General features: G+C 44.6%; 2 protein-coding genes across 2 annotated transcripts in view; both read left to right on the top strand.

Moving 5' to 3' along the window:
* Positions 1-9,403: 9,403 nt before the first annotated feature.
* LOC123103614 (serine-threonine kinase receptor-associated protein) lies at positions 9,404-14,791 on the top strand. The gene is made up of 7 exons (XM_044525258.1): positions 9,404-9,817; positions 11,526-11,661; positions 12,643-12,724; positions 12,970-13,145; positions 13,256-13,393; positions 13,479-13,618; positions 14,230-14,791. Exons 1-7 carry the CDS (start codon positions 9,700-9,702, stop codon positions 14,460-14,462), a joined length of 1,023 nt encoding a protein of 340 aa, XP_044381193.1. The 5' UTR covers positions 9,404-9,699; the 3' UTR covers positions 14,463-14,791.
* Positions 14,792-15,486: 695 nt separating this feature from the next.
* Positions 15,487-16,363, top strand: part of LOC123103613 (uncharacterized) — a 5,169-nt gene continuing 4,292 nt past the window's right edge. Inside the window, exon 1 of the mRNA XM_044525257.1 lies at positions 15,487-15,639. The gene's annotated coding sequence lies outside the window, so the exon portion shown is untranslated. The remainder of the gene's footprint in view (positions 15,640-16,363) is intronic.

Genomic DNA, 16,363 nt, shown 5'->3' on the forward strand with positions numbered 1-16,363 from the left:
AGCAATGATGCGGACTGGGTCTGTGATCTGAGGTTTATCCTCATTGCTGCACAGAAGAATTATGTCTTTGATGCACCGCTAGGTGACTGACCTATTGTAGGAGCAGATGCAGACGTTATGAATGTTTGATTAGCTCAATATGATGACTACTTGATAGGTTAGTGCACCATGCTTAACATCTTAGAATCGGGATTTCAAAGACGTTTTGAACGTCATGGACCATATGAGATGTTCCAGGAGTTGAAGTTAATATTTCAAGTAAATACCCGAGTTGAGAGATATGAAGTCTCCAACAAGTTCTATAGCTAAAAGATGGAGGAGAATAGCTCAAGCAGTGAGCATGTGCTCAGATTGTCTGGGTACTACAATCGCTTGAATCAAGTGGGAGTTAATCTTTCAGATAAAATAGTGATTGACAGAATTCTCTAGTCACCATCACCAAGTTAGTAGAACTTCGTGATGAACTATAATATGCAAGGGATAACGGAAACGATTCCCAAGCTCTTCGTGATGCTGAAATCGACGAAGGTAGAAATCAAGAAAAGCATCAAGTGTTGATGGTAAACAACATCACTAGTTTCAAGTAAAGGGACAAAGGGAAGAAAGGGGAACTTCAAGAAGAACAGCAAGCAAGTTGCTGCTCAAGTGAAAAAATCCAAGTCTGGACCTAAGCCTGAAACTGAGTGCTTCTACTGCAAAGGGACTGGTCACTGGAAGCGGAACTACCCCAAGTAATTGGCGGATAAGAAGGATGGCAAAGTGAACAAAGGTACATTTGATATACAGATTATTGATGTGTATATTACTATTGTTCGTAGCAACCCCTCAGTATTTGATATTGGTTCAGTTGCTAAGAGTAGTAACTCGAAACGGGAGTTGCAGAATGAACAGAGACTAGTTAAGGGTGAAGTGACGATGTGTGTTGGAAGTAGTTCCAAGATTGATATGATCATCATCGCACACTCCCTATACTTTCGGGATTAGTGTTGAACCTAAATAAGTGTTATTTGGTGTTTGCGTTGAGCATGAATATGATTTGATCATGTTTATTGCAATATGGTTATTCATGTAAGTTAGATAATAATTGTTGTTCTGTTTACATGAATAAAACCTTCTATGGTTATACACCCAATGAAAATGGTTTGTTGGATCTCGATCGTGGTGATACACATTTTTATAATATTGAAGCCAAAAGATGCAAAGTTAATAATGATAGTGCAACTTATTTGTGGCACTGCCGGTTAGGTTATATTGGTGTAAAGCACATGAAGAAAATCCATGCTGATGGGCTTTTGGAATCACTTGATTATGAATCAGTTGATGCTTGCGAACCATGCCTCATGGGCAAGATGACTAAGACTCCATTCTCCGGAACAATGGAGCGAGCAACAGATTTGTTGGAAATCATACATACTGATGTATGTGGTCCGATGAATATTGAGGCTCGCGGTAGGTATCATTATTTTCTGATCTTCACAGATGATTTGAGCAGATATGAGTATATCTACTTGATGAAACACAAATCTGAAACATTTGAAAAGTTCAAAGAATTTCAAAGTGAAGTGGAGAATCGTCGTAACAAAAATAAAAATTTCTACGATATGATCGCAGAAGTAAAATATTTGAGTTACGAGTTTGGCCTTCAGTTAAAACAATGTGAAATAGTTTCACTACTCACGCCACCTGGAACACCACAGTGTAATGGTGTGTCCGAACGTCGTAACCGTGCTTTATTAGATATGGTGCGATCTATGATGTCTCTTACCAATTACCACTATCATTTTGGGGTTATGCATTAGAGATAGCTACATTCACGTTAAATAGGGCACCATCTAAATCCGTTAAGACGACGCCGTATGAATTGTGGTTTGGCGAGAAACATAAGCTGTCGTTTCTTAAAGTTTGGGACTGCGATGCTTATGTGAAAAAGTTTCAACTTGATAAGCTCGAACCCAAATCAGAGAAGTAAATCTTCATAGGATACCCAAAAGAAAATGTTGGGTACACCTTCTATCACAGATTCGAAGGCAAGATATTCGTTGCTGAGAATGGATCCTTTCTAGAGAAGGAGTTTCTCTCGAAAGAAGTGAGTGGGAGGAAAGTAGAACTTGATGAGGTAACTGTACCTGCTCCCTTACTGGAAAGTAGTTCATCACAGAAACCTGTTCCTGTGACTACTACACCAATTAGTGAAGCTAATGATGATGATCATGTAAACTTCAGATCAAGTTACTACCGAACCTTGTAGGTAAACCAGAGTGAGATCCGCACCAGAGTGGTACGGTAATCCTGTTCTGGAGGTCATGTTACTTGACCATGACGAGCCTATGAAGTATATATGAGGAAGCGATGATGAGCCCAGATTACGCGAAATGGCTTGAGGCCATAAAATTTGAGATGGGATCCATGTATGAGAACAAAGTGTGGACTTTGATTGACTTGCCCATTGATCGGCAAGCCATTGAGATTAAATGGATCTTCAAGAGGAAGACAGACGCTGATAGTAGTGTTACTATCTACAAAGCTAGAATTGTTGTAAAAATGTTTTTGATAAGTTCAAGGTGTTGACTACGATGAGAGTTTCTCACTCATATCTATGCTTAAGTCTGTCTGAATCATGTTAGCAATTGTCATCTGGCAAATGGATAAACAAAATTGCATTCCTTAATGGATTTATTAAAGAAGAGTTGGAGATGATGCAATCAGAAGGTTTTGTCAATCCTAAAGGTGCTACAAAATATGCAAGCTCCAGCGATCCATCTATGGACTGGTGCAAGCATCTCGGAGTTGGAATATACGCTTTGATAAGTTGATCAAAGCATATAGTTTTATACATACTTGCAGTGAAGTCTGTATTTATAAGAAAGTGAGTGGGAGCACTACAACATTTCTGATAAGTATATGTGAATGACATATTGTTGATCAGAGATAATGTAGAATTATTCTGCAAAGCATAAAGGAATGTTTGAAAGGAGTTTTTCAAAGAAAGACCTCGGTGAAGCTGCTTACATATTGAGCATCAAGATCTATAGAGATAGATCAAGACGCTTGATAAGTTTTTCAATGAGTACATACCTTGACAAGATTTTGAAGTAGTTCAAAATGGAACAGTCAAAGAAAGAGTTCTTGCCTGTGTTACAAGGTGTGAAATTGAGTAAGACTCAAAGCCCGACCACGACAGAAGATAGAGAGAGAATGAAAGTCATTCCCTATGCCTCAGCCATAGGTTCTATAAAGTATGCCATGCTGTGTACCAGACCTATTGTATACCCTGCCCTGAGTTTGGCAAGGGAGTACAATAGTGATCTAGGAGTAGATCACTGGACATTGGTCAAAATTATCCTTAGTGGAATAAGGATATGTTTCTCGATTATGGAGGTGACAAAAGGTTCGTCGTAAAGGGTTACGTCGATGCAAGTTTTGACACTAATCCAGATGACTCTAAGTCTCAATCTGGATACATATTGAAAGTGGGAGCAATTAGCTAGAGTAGCTCCGTGCAGAGCATTCTTGACATAGAAGTTTGCAAAATACGTACAGATCTGAATATGGCAGACCCGTTGACTAAACTTCTCTCACAAGCAAAACATGATCACACCTTAGTACTCTTTGGGTGTTAATCACATAGCGATGTGAACTAGATTATTGACTCTAGTAAACCCTTTGAGTGTTGGTCACATGTCGATGTGAACTATGGGTGTTAATCACATGGTGATGTGAACTATTGGTATTAAATCACATGGTGATGTGAACTAGATTATTGACTCTAGTGCAAGTGGGAGACTGAAGGAAATATGCCCTAGAGGCAATGATAAAGTTATTATTTATTTCCTTATATCATGATAAATGTTTATTATTCATGCTAGAATTGTATTAACCAGAACATAATACATGTGTGAATACATAGACAAACAGAGTGTCACTAGTATGCCTCTACTTGACTAGCTCGTTGATCAAAGATGGTTATGTTTCCTAACCATAGACATGAGTTGTCATTTGATTAAGGGGATCACATCATTAGGAGAATGATGTGATTGACTTGACCCATTTCGTTAGCATAGCACTTGATCGTTTAGTTTGTTGCTATTGCTTTCTTCATAACTTATACATGTTCCTATGACTATGAGATTATGCAACTCCCGTTTACCGGAGGAACACTTTGTGTGCGACCAGACGTCACAATGTAACTGGGTGATTATAAAGGTGCTCTACAGGTGTCTCCGAAGGTACTTGTTGGGTTGGCGTATTTCGAGATTAGGATTTGTCACTCCAACTGTCGGAGAGGTATCTCTGGGCCCTCTTGGTAATGCATATCACTTAAGCCTTGCAAGCATTGCAACTAATGAGTTAGTTGCAGGATGATGTATTACGGAACGAGTAAAGAGACTTGTCGGTAACGAGATTCAACTAGGTATTGAGATACCGACGATCAAATCTCGGGCAAGTAACATACCGATGACAAAGGGAACAACGTATGTTGTTATGCGTTCTGACCGATAAAGATCTTCGTAGAATATGTGGGAGCCAATATGAGCATCCAGGTTCCGTTATTGGTTATTGACCAGAGACGTGTCTCGGTCATGTCTACATTGTTCTCGAACCCGGAGGGTCCGCACGCTTAAGGTTTCGATGACAGTTATATTATGAGTTTGTGAGTTTTGATGTACCGAAGGAGTTTGGAGTCCCGGATGAGACGGGGACATGACGAGGAGTCTCGAAATGGTTGAGACGTAAAGATCGATATATTGGACGACTATATTCGGACATCGGAAAGGTTCCGAGTGATTCGGGTATTTTTCGGAGTACCGGAGAGTTATGGGAATTCGCCGGGGAGTATATGGGCCTTATTGGGCCATATAGGAATAGAGGAGAGAGGCCAAAAGGAAGGAGGCGCGCGCCCCCCTCTGGTCCGAATTGGACAAGGGGTGCAGCCCACTTTTCCTTGTTCCTCCCCCCCTCTTTCCTTCTCTCCTACTCCAACAAGGGAAGGAGGAGTCCTACTCCCGGTGGGAGTAGGACTCCCCCCTTGGCGCGCCCTCCTCCTAGGCCGGCCACCTCTCCCCTTGCTCCTTTATATACGGGGGCAGGGGGCACCTCTAGACACAAGTTGATCGTCTCTTAGCCGTGTGCGGTGCCCCCCTCCACCATATTCCACCTCGGTCATATCTTAGCGGTGCTTAGGAGAAGCCCGGCGTCGGTAGCAACATCATCACCGTCATCACGCCGTCGTACTGACAGAACTCTCCTGTGAAGCTCTGCTGGATCGGAGTTCGCGGGACGTCATCGAGCTGAACGTGTGCTGAACTCGGAGGTACCGTGTGTTTGGTACTTGGATCGGTCGGATCGTGAAGACGTACGACTACATCAACCGCGTTGTGCTAACGCTTCCGCTTTCGGTCTACGAGGGTACGTAGACAACACTCTCCCTCTCGTTGCTATGCATCACCATGATCTTGCGTGTGCGTAGGATATTTTTTTGAAATTGCTACGTTCCCCAATAACCCCAGCAATACCTACACAACTAGACGTAGGTTTTTACCTTCATCGTAAGGGGCCGAACTAGTATAAAACCTCTCGTGTCCTTTGTCCCGATTAACCCCTTTAAGCTTCCTAGTTGCGATGGCCCTACGACTAAGTCCTTTCGCTAGGACATCTGCCGTGACAATTCCACGACATGTGCTATCAAATGTCACAACGTAACTGGGTGATTATAAAGATGCTCTACAGGTATCTCCGAAGGTGTTTGTTGGGTTGGCATAGATCGAGATTATGATTTGTGACTCTGAGTATCAGAGAGGTATCTCTGGGCCCTCTCGGTAATGCACATTATAATAAGCCTTGCAAGCAATGTTACTAATGAGTTAGTTGCAGGATGATGTATTACGGAATGAGTAAAGAGACTTGCCGGTAACGAGATTGAACTATGTATGAAGATACCGACGATCGAATCTCGGGCAAGTAACATACCGATGACAAAGGAAATAACGTATGTTATCATTATGGTATGACCGATAAAGATCTTCATAGAATATGTGGGAACCAATATGAGCATCCGGGTTCCGTTGTTGGTTATTGACCAGCGAGGTGCCTCGGTCATGTCTATATAGTTCTCGAACCCGTAGGGTCCACACGCTTAACGTTTGATGACGATTTTGTATTATATGAGTTATGTGATTTGGTGACCGAATGTTGTTTGGAGTCCCGGATGAGATCATGGACATGAAGAGGAGTCTCTAAATGGTCGAGAGGTAAAGATTCATATATTGGACGATGGTATTCGGACACCGGAAGTGTTCCGGGGGTACCGTGTGCATATCGGGTCACCGGAAGGGGTTCCGGGCATCCCCCCGGCAACTACATGGGCCTTAATGGGCCAAGAGGGAGACAGACCAGCCCCTAAGGGGCTGGTGCGCCCCATGTAGGCCGAAATAAGGGGGAAGAAAAGAAGAGAAGGGAGAAAGGAAGAGGAGGGATTCGGCCTCCCCCTTCCTTCCCTCCTCCCTCCTCCTTCCTCCCCCCTCCGGATGGATATGGAAGGGGGAGGCCGAATTGGGGGGCGCCCAAATAGGATTCCTCCTACTTGGGGCGCCCCCTTGGCTGCCTCTCCTCCCTCTCCAACCTATATATATGAGGGGGGGCATCGCTTGAACAGTCGTGTGCGGCGCCTCCCTCCACAGTTTACGCCTCCGATCATATTGTCGTAGTGCTTAGGTGAAGCCCTGCGTGGATCACTTCATCATCACCGTCACCATGCCGTCGTGCCGACGAAACTCTCCCTTGACACTTTGTTGGATCAAGAGTTCGAGGGACGTCATCGAGCTGAATGTGTGGAGAACTCGAAGGTATCGTACGTTCATTGCTTGATCGGTCGGAACGAGAAGAAGTTCGACTACATCAACCGTGTTGTCAAACGCTTCCGCTTTTGGTCTACGAGGATACGTGGACACACTCTCCCCCTCTCGTTGATATGCATCTTCTACATAGATCTTGCATGGGCATAGGGAAATTTTTGAAATTGTATGCTACTTTCCCCAACAGTCCATGGACTAGCCGAATGTGGAGTTGTACTACACTCGTTGTTCGCAGCAAGTGGTAGTCGTCTTGTACTTGCAATTGTCTTCTTCTATAAAGCTATGGCGCGCAATTTGCGTACTCTCGGAAAAAGAGATAGTATTCCATTTCGTTGCTAACTCGTGGTCCTCAGAAACCGTCCTGACCCCGTCTCACTCTTGCTTCGGGCGACTCGAGGGAAACACATCTGCCATCGGGTAGTCCTCGCCAACCACCGCTTCCGCCGGCCGTTGTTGCGGTGGCGGCGGGCCCTCTTGCCGCCGAAGGTGCCGGGAGGGAAGGTCGTGGGGTCGTACGGTGGGGCGTGGCATGCAAGTCGTGGCTTCCGGGTTGCGGCAATGCGGGAGACCGTGGGCTGGACCAGCGACATGGGCGTCGCGGTGGAGTGGCTGGATTCTGATTATGCTCGATCTATGCTAGGTGCGAAGTGGTTGTATCTCGACTCTGCTCGATCTGCCAATGCCATCGGAGCTTACATCGGGCGTGGGCGCCGTCGCTGTATCCATAATGATTGGAGGCAGCTCGGCCATCGGGGAGCTGCTTCATGGGGCTCCAGCGTGATGACGGCGCCATCATGCCTTGGAGGTCAGGAGCGGATCCAATGTGGGACTGTTGATCCCTTGATGGTAGTGGCGTTCATCATCTTTGTTATGGAGCACTCAATCATCTACGCCACCTCAGCCTACGACACCAGACTCTTTGCAGATTGTTGTAGCCGCCTAAAGGTCTTCACGAGGTTCCTTCCTCTATATCTGGAGGTTGACTTCGGTGGAGAGTTGTAAACTATGGACAATTATTTGACGCACATGGATGGTTGTGTAGCGGCGATGATCACACATTGCATGTACCTGCTGGATCGTGGAAAAGTATGGTGACAACACATAAGTGACGTTCATTGTGTTGCTGCTCAAGCACCCGGTCTCAAGCTCTAGGTCGAAAGCCTAGGTCTGACATGTGTTTATTATACCTGACGATGGCGATGTTCTATGTTGTTACCTTGTTGAAGGCATTGCTCAGATATGCTTAGACTAGTTCTTCGGGATGAAAACCTAGATTTTAATTGGATCCAGTGACGATGACGATTGAGCACCGCTTCCTTTCTGAAGGCATTGTTGTTGAAAAACCTCGTCGTCTGCGTGATGACATGATCCTTTCTATATTTAATTCGGCAATCTAGATTCAAATCATGGACAAGTGGAAACTCCTTTTGTTTGTATTGTTTTGTCATTTTAACAAAAAAGGGATTTGGGATGACTATTAAAAGTGAGATTTTTAATCTATTGTTGTCTGATCAATGAAAGCTATTTCATGATCACACACGGATATTAAGCTAGTACACTTGAAAAGCAACTACGAGTCGTTTGGTATATTGCATCTACCGCACGTTGGATGATAGTTTTTGGATTGTTTTGGATGCTTGGCCTGCATGAAGATCTTGGCCAAGACGGAACTTAAAGCGCCTCTAGGTCTGGCTATGGAGGAATGCTTGAATGGGCCATTTCTAGCAAGTCAGACCCAAGCGATGCAACCCAGGCCACATGGGTGGAGGCGGCTGCATGCGCGAGGCACACGTGAGACACCACATTGTTTTCCGAAGCCACATCGTAAACCACCTCACCCTTCTCTCACCACTTACTCTCGCCTCTCTCCACTCTCTCGTTGGCCACGACGAGCACAAGATCTGGACGACAGGCGGTGGCGGTGAGCATCAAAGGCAAGATCTGGACGATGACCACCGGGTTCATCACCCCTCAGGCACACATTCATCAATGGCGGCAAGGGCTCTGTTCCTGATGGCATTGATTTACGCATTGATTACCATTCTCGCAGTCGATTAACACATTGATTATACCATTCACACATTCAATTTAGTCATCGACTAGAGTTTTAGGCTTTGGTTTGAGACCTAACAAAGCATATTTAGTTAGGATTTGAGGGGTGGAGCCTAGCCGCGGCCAGCTTGGAGGCGCTTGGAGCGGGGTAGCCGCATGGCTATCATTGCTCCTTGCATTAAAGTTTTAGGCTTTGGTTTGAGACCTTATAAAGCATATTTAGTTAGGATTTGAGGGGTGGAGCCTAGCCGCGGCCAGCTTGGAGGCGCTTGGAGCGGGGTAGCCGCATGGCTATAATTGCTCCTTGCATTAAAGTCGATCGTATTTAGGAACCGAGGGAGTAAAAAGAAAGAAAGGGAGTAGTATGTTTTCTTCTTCTTGTTTTCCGAAGATCCCCAAACGCCGAGCATCCTGTGCACTGCACGGCCGCGAATGGGCAACAGCATCTCCCAGCAAGTTCGGCGCTAGTCGGTGTGGTCTATATAAAGCGGCCTCCCCCCTTCGCTCCTCCTTCCCCACCCTTTCGCCTAGTGCCCCTAGGCCGGCCTCCGGGCTCGAACCCACTGCTCTAACAAATAATAAATCCGCGTACAAATCTACCCCCACTGACCCAGATCATCCTCGTCCCCATCCGCCCCCGCCGCCGATCCGCGCCACAATTCACATCTGACTTCCCCCAATTTATCTTGCTTCGATTCGATTCTCTTGGTTCGTTCGTAGGGGCTAGGGTTGGGAGCCGATCGCGCGCCGCCGGAGCCGGTCGATAGGGTTAGGGTTAGAGTGGGGAGGGGCTGAGATGGAGAAGAAGAAGGCGGCGGTGCCGCTGGTCTGCCACGGCCACTCGCGGCCGGTCGTCGACCTGTTCTACAGCCCCGTCACGCCCGACGGCTACTTCCTCATCAGCGCCAGCAAGGGTAAGCCATCCGCCCTCTCGCCCGCTCTAGCCGTGGCTTGTGATGCGAGGGCAACAGTTAGTTGTGCGATTCTATTGCGCAGTGGAATGGATGATGCGTTCGCTAGTGTGCTTGTGATGAGACGAATTCTGTTTTGGCGGATGAGTAATGGCCAGTGCCGTGGGTTCTATCGGGATTTAATGTTCCATTTAGTTATCTCATTGCGATTGATTGTCCAGTTAAAGGTGGTTTGTACCAATATGAATGGTAACTTTATCCAATGTATTGATATTCTATAGTTTGTAATTTGGGTGATAAGTAGGACGGCTACTGCTTTCCTTTATCATGTGAACTTGAAATGTTTGAAATAGGAAGGGTGGAAGCTAGTAGGGATTATGGTTACCTAATGTGTTGATATTTTGTAATTTTGGTAAGTAGGATGACTACTGTATCCCACAATCATGTGAACTTAGATATTTGAGATAGAAAGGGTGGAATGTTACGAGATATCTCAACAGTTTATTACCCCGATGGTGATGCTATATTTATTGCTTTCATTTAGTGTATCTTGCGTTTGTTTGTTGCCACGTAGCGCAGTTTTTACCATGTAGGTCAGATTTGGAGGACTAAGCGTCTCAATGTACTCATCATGTCACTCTTGTTCTAGTTGTGGCCTCTTAGTTTGTGACTCGTCTCAAATTATTTGTATGTTTTTAAGTCTTATGGCCACACTGCTAGTCAAGATATCTATGAAGCAACAAATCCCCGCCCCACCAACCACACACAAGCTCACATGTGTACTCGTAGTCTCCAAGGCTAGATGCCAGCTCTAAAGAATTAGTTTGGATCGCCTACTTATTGATGGTTATTACGTTGGACAGAATTATTCTGTTCCTGAATTGTCCGGAAAGTAGTAAATTCAAGTCTGTTCAAACGAGGGTTTGTAATTGTGTGTTATACTCACCATTCATTTTTCGTACACGCCATTAAGCTGTCACAGTTGTGATGGAGTCAAACCATACAAGTATGAAAGCCATGTTTGTGTCCATAGCTACAAGCAATATAAGAACACTAATACTAAAAATGAACATGGACCTATGAGGACAGGTATAAAATACTAAGTTATGGATAACTATACATAGATTATTAAACATCTATTTTGTGCATTGATCTGGTTGTGTATTTTGATGTCTCAAACTTGTACTGCTGCAAAATCTATATACACTGAACAGTGTTAGATTCAAAACAAATATTCCCATATTTGACAAAAGAGGGACTGGATCTGCATCTATTTGCATCTCTAGCAGATGTCATCCCATTTGTTTTTATGTAAATGCATGTATCTTCTAGATTTACATGAATTATTTTAATTTTGAATTAATAAGTGAATGTAAATGCATGTATCTTCTAGATTTACACGAATTGTTTTAATTTTGAATTAATAAGTGAATGATTAAAAGATGTTTTTGTCTTTGAGTTGAACAATAACCAATACATGTATTTTGTTATAAGTATTGGGATATTGTAACATGAATGATAGAAGATGTTTTGTTTCAATTTTTGCTTGATATTAATACTACAAATACTGGAAAAGAGAGAAATGTAAGCTTTAAAGCATATCACTTGAGATTCTACCCTGTAGTAAACTTAAATATGTGTTAGAGAAATGTACTGTCTTGTTTGATTGCTGGCTATCAAATATAGCTAATATTGTGTACTTCCTTTGCAGACTCAAATCCAATGCTTCGTAATGGTGAGACTGGAGATTGGATTGGGACTTTTGAAGGTCATAAAGGTGCTGTTTGGAGCTGTTGCCTTGACACAAATGCTCTGCGTGCTGCCTCTGGTTCAGCAGACTTTTCAGCGTATGATTTTCTTATGCATTGTTTGGTTCCAGTTAGTTTACTCATAAGTGGAATATATCCTTATTACTGTATCAATTGATGCTTATTCTATGTATTGTGTCCTTTTATTTTCTGTGTAATGCTTCTGTGCTGGTGGTAGCATGTTCGCTCAGTCGTTTTGCCACCTCTCCGCTCCTTATCTTCTCCCGCAATGGCAGTGTTCTTCTTAGACAAAAGTTGCTGCTGGTGGCAGGGTTAGGATTGAGGTCCAATTTGATAGGGCTGGTTCACCAGGATCCTTGAGGCCTGGACTGTAATACTAAATTAGGGTGTGGGTGTTGATGGTGCTATCGGACGCGGGATTGAAGGGGGCATTGTGTGGTGGTGGCGGGTCGTATGTGAGCCAGTTAGGTTGTGTGGAGGCGGGGGTGGGAAAGAGGCTACGTCCGTGGACGAAACGTATGGATAGTGCACTAATGTGTGTCTGGTACCGCAATAACTGCATGTTTTCTTGCATCTTGATTGGAATATTGCAAAGTTACTTAACCAAATTCCACTTATAGCCATTAAACTGCACATGGTATGCTAATTTGGTAGTCTTGTCCACTGTTGGCTGCATTTATGGTACAAAGGCCCAAAGAATCAAACAGCATAGTAAAATATTGTAGTACTACTTAAGTCTACTTAGGAATTAATGGGCATTCATAAGTAGGTCAATGTGCATATACATAAATCACAGATTGTTCTCTCAAATTTCTTCCGTTGCAAGTATATATTCTAGATGCAAAACCAGGGCTTAGTACAAAATGGATTCAATGAAAGATCTGTTGCAAGTGTGTGCAGGACAATAAGACAAGCATGCTTGCAAGAAATAATGCAGCAAGCACCATAGTTCTCTAATGTTAATACTCATAGATTGCCCCATCTTCATATTCCTGAGTTTAGCTTGCTGTTTTCATTGACATATCCATTGACACCTTCTCCATTTTCTTTTCTTCTCAGTAAAGTATGGGATGCACTAACAGGTGATGAACTACATTCATTTGAACACAAGCATATAGTCCGTGCATGTGCCTTTTCTAAGGTATTGCTTGTTCAAACTGATGCCCTGCTGTATCCCTTTTTGTTCCTAATGTTGGTTGTTATAACACCTTTATGGTCTACTAAATTAGAGCCTGATCTAATCTAATTTTTCATTCCTGCCTAAAATATATTAGCTATCAAAAGTGAACATTGGTTTCTGAAATCTGGACCGTTTTACATGTTTTACCCAATTGTTGTCTTCCATGAGCAGTTTTTAACCTAATTAAATTGCAAATGTCACTGCAGGATACCCACCTGTTGCTTACTGGAGGTATGGAAAAGATTTTGCGTGTATATGATTTGAACAAACCAGATGTTGCTCCGAAAGAACTTGACAAATCACCTGGTTCTGTCCGAACTGTTGCTTGGCTTCATAATGACCAAACTATACTGAGTTCCTGCACTGATACGGGTGGAGTAAGGTGTGTTTGTGTGTCTGTGGAGGAAATGCCTCTATTTTGGTATCCTAAACATGTACTGGTTGGCTATGTAGCATTGTCCGTCTCGAATAACTACTATTGGGTTTTGACAGGTTATGGGATGTGAGGAGTGAAAAAATTGTCCAAACTCTTGAAACCAAGGGACCTGTTACCAGTGCAGAAGTAAGCCAGGATGGCAGGTTCATCACCACAGCTGATGGCTCAAGTGTAAAATTTTGGGATGCTAATCAGTAAGTCTTTTTCTGTTGACATTTTTCTGCATCATATGAATAGACCGATTCCTTACGTACAAACCTTTTGGTGGTTACCCTGCAGCTTTGGGCTTGTTAAAAGCTATGATATGTCGTTTATTGTGGAGTCGGCTTCACTTGAACCAAAGTCTGGCAGCAAATTCATTGCTGGAGGAGAAGATATGTGGGTTCATGTATTTGATTTCCTTACTGGTGAAGAAATAAGTAAGTCAATCTATTTGAACATTTAATCGTCCATTCTTTTCAATCAGCGTGGTTTGCAACTTTGCATTATCCAAACAGAAACACCAGAACCACATGTTACTTTGGTTTCATCTTATCTGTAGCTTCCGCACATGAAATCTGCTGTCAGTTACAATTAAGACCATGAAACTGAAATTCTGCGTTCAGAAGTTAATCTCCTTGAATGGCGAGCTTTTATTCTACATTTAGCTGGTCATTCTTGTTTCACTTGTCATTAACTCTGAAAAGGAATTCATGCAGTACAATTTGTTGCACCTTGTAGTTATTGCTGCGATATCTGTATTATAGATAAAGCAGTTGAAAAGGAACATTGGAAATGGATCAAAGATGTTGTTCTATATTTCAATGATGAGATTCATCAATATGTTGGAGTACTATTTTCACTCATCATTATTTCATGTGTTTTTTGATATTCTGCATCGACTATTTGATGGTATTTATGTTGCAGTATTGTCATGTTACTGGTTTGATTGTGCTTCAATTGTATACTTTTCAGAAGTTATTATTGGTTCCTTTTTCTATCAATTACACTTTGCCATGCTGACATAGCCGAGCATTGTTGTATTGTGCAGCTTGTAACAAAGGGCATCATGGTCCAGTTCACTGCGTCCGGTTTGCACCTGGTGGTGAATCATACGCCTCAGGGTCGGAAGATGGTACTATTCGGATCTGGCAGCTGAGCCCACCTAACGCGGATGCTGAGGAGGCGATCGATACAAATGGTAAGCCCAAGGCTGGAGCAGAGGAGATTGCGTGTAAGATTGAAGGCTTCCACATTGCCAAGGAGGAGAAGGCCGGGGAGTAGGATTACATCGTTGGATGAGATGCTGTTGTTATCCTCAAAGCTGCTCTTTCCGTCTTGCCTTGCGTCTGTTCGTCAAAGCCGGTGTCCGACGCAAGTGTGGCTGGCTTGTATGAGTAGTTAACTGCGCCGTGGGAAAAATCTTGCCCTTCATCGAGCAAATGCTGGGGATTTTTTGGTACACCGAAAATAAGCCAAGAGTAGAACATTTTGTGGATGAGGTGTTGATCAGGATTAGATTGAGATGCCATTGTGTATTTTGTGTTGACACATTTTTGTCCCACCCTTTTGTGTTGACTATGATAGACGAAATGGTGTTGTTTTGGTTGATATTCGCTGGAGAACATGGCAGAAAAACAAAAAGACATTTCCAGCGCCACTGCCTCGTGTTGCTGGCAACTAGTAGTAGTAAACTGCATTACAGTGGTAACATCGCCTGTTTGTGGCGTTACTTTGTTGCCGACCGTGTTTAGATACCCTAGAAGTGCGCATATCAATGCCTTTGTGCAGCAGGTGAATTAAACAACGGCTACATTCTTACTGAGCTCGCCGTCACACGAGATGAATTAACCAACTGCTCCCTCCTTCCAGGTTAACTAGGCCCCTCGACACATGGGTAGTTGAAGTCAGTCAGTAAAGAAATTACTGCCCGAGGCTACTCGTTGATTTACTAGCAGGTCTTCCATATTCCAATGTGAGGGTGGTGCCCGGAGATACTGTGCGACGGCACCGCTCACCCCATCCCGTGAGGGGTAAAACCGGGAGATCCGTGGACAAGCACGCGCGCACTGGACCAGACTCCAGGCAGGCAGGCAGTCAGTCAGGCCCGTCGGCGCCGTGGACACAAAGGACGGACAGGCACTGGGGCGGGGGGTCCTCCCTGCTCGCAACTTGCAGCTTTGCAGCGCCGGTACACGCCGCGCTGATAATTTCATTTTATCATAGGCCCCGCCTCCCCCTTCCTTTCCTCCCCCCACACTCTCTCTCTCCAAAATCAAATCAAACCGGAGCCAAATCAACCAGCTCCTCCCCGGAACACCGGCCAGGAACCCCTCCCCGCCGGATCCGCCCCCGCCCCCGCCCCCTCCCCCGCCTCCGCCCGCGGTTCGATCCGGCGCGGCCGCCTCCCTGCCTGCATTCGAGGGGCCCCGGTCGCCGGCGCCGGGTCGTCCCCTCTTCGGTCCGTTCTCTTCCCTCCCCCTTGCCTGCCTGCCTTCAGTGCCGCTCTTCTCCGCGCCGTGTTGCAGTTCTGGGCGTTCCTGGGGCGCTCCTTGCTTGGTTCGCGCTGGGGGCGAGAGCGCGGGGCTGACGCGGTAGGGTTTGGGCTCCGGAAGTCGCGTCCCCTCGGTCTCGGTCCTTGGCGGTGATGAGCGGGGAGGCGACGCAATGCTGCTGTTTCACTGGGGTTTAGTGTGCCAATTTTGTTGTATTTTTTTTCTTGTCATGGTGGTTCCATGTTGTTTCCCTGCTGTGAGATTCCAACGGTAGCTAGGTCGTCACATCTAGTGCATTCTGTACCCTTTTGGAAGATTCCGGAGTAGCTCTAGGGGTTATAACAGGAATGTGGGATTATTAGGTTAGATAGATAAGCCCCAGAAGATGCTTTCCATTATTTATCACATATATATGAACTCAGTTCTGCGGGTTAAATTTACTCACTACTTGGACGTCCTTATCAGTTTACTGTACATTTCTCTAATTGGATGTAATTTTGCTAGAGATTATAGGAAGTAGGCTATATATCTCTAATTGGACTCCGGAAGTCGTGTCCTCTCTTCCCGGGGGTCTCGCCCGTTGGCGGGGAGGCGGCGGAATGGTGCTGTTTGATGTTTATTGTGCCAATGTTTTTTGTTGTTGTTATGGTGTTTCCTTTTTGGAAGATTCCGGAGTAGGTCTTGGGGAGG

Source organism: Triticum aestivum, chromosome 5A (genome assembly GCF_018294505.1).
Source record: "Triticum aestivum cultivar Chinese Spring chromosome 5A, IWGSC CS RefSeq v2.1, whole genome shotgun sequence".
NCBI classification, from domain to species: domain Eukaryota; kingdom Viridiplantae; phylum Streptophyta; class Magnoliopsida; order Poales; family Poaceae; genus Triticum; species Triticum aestivum.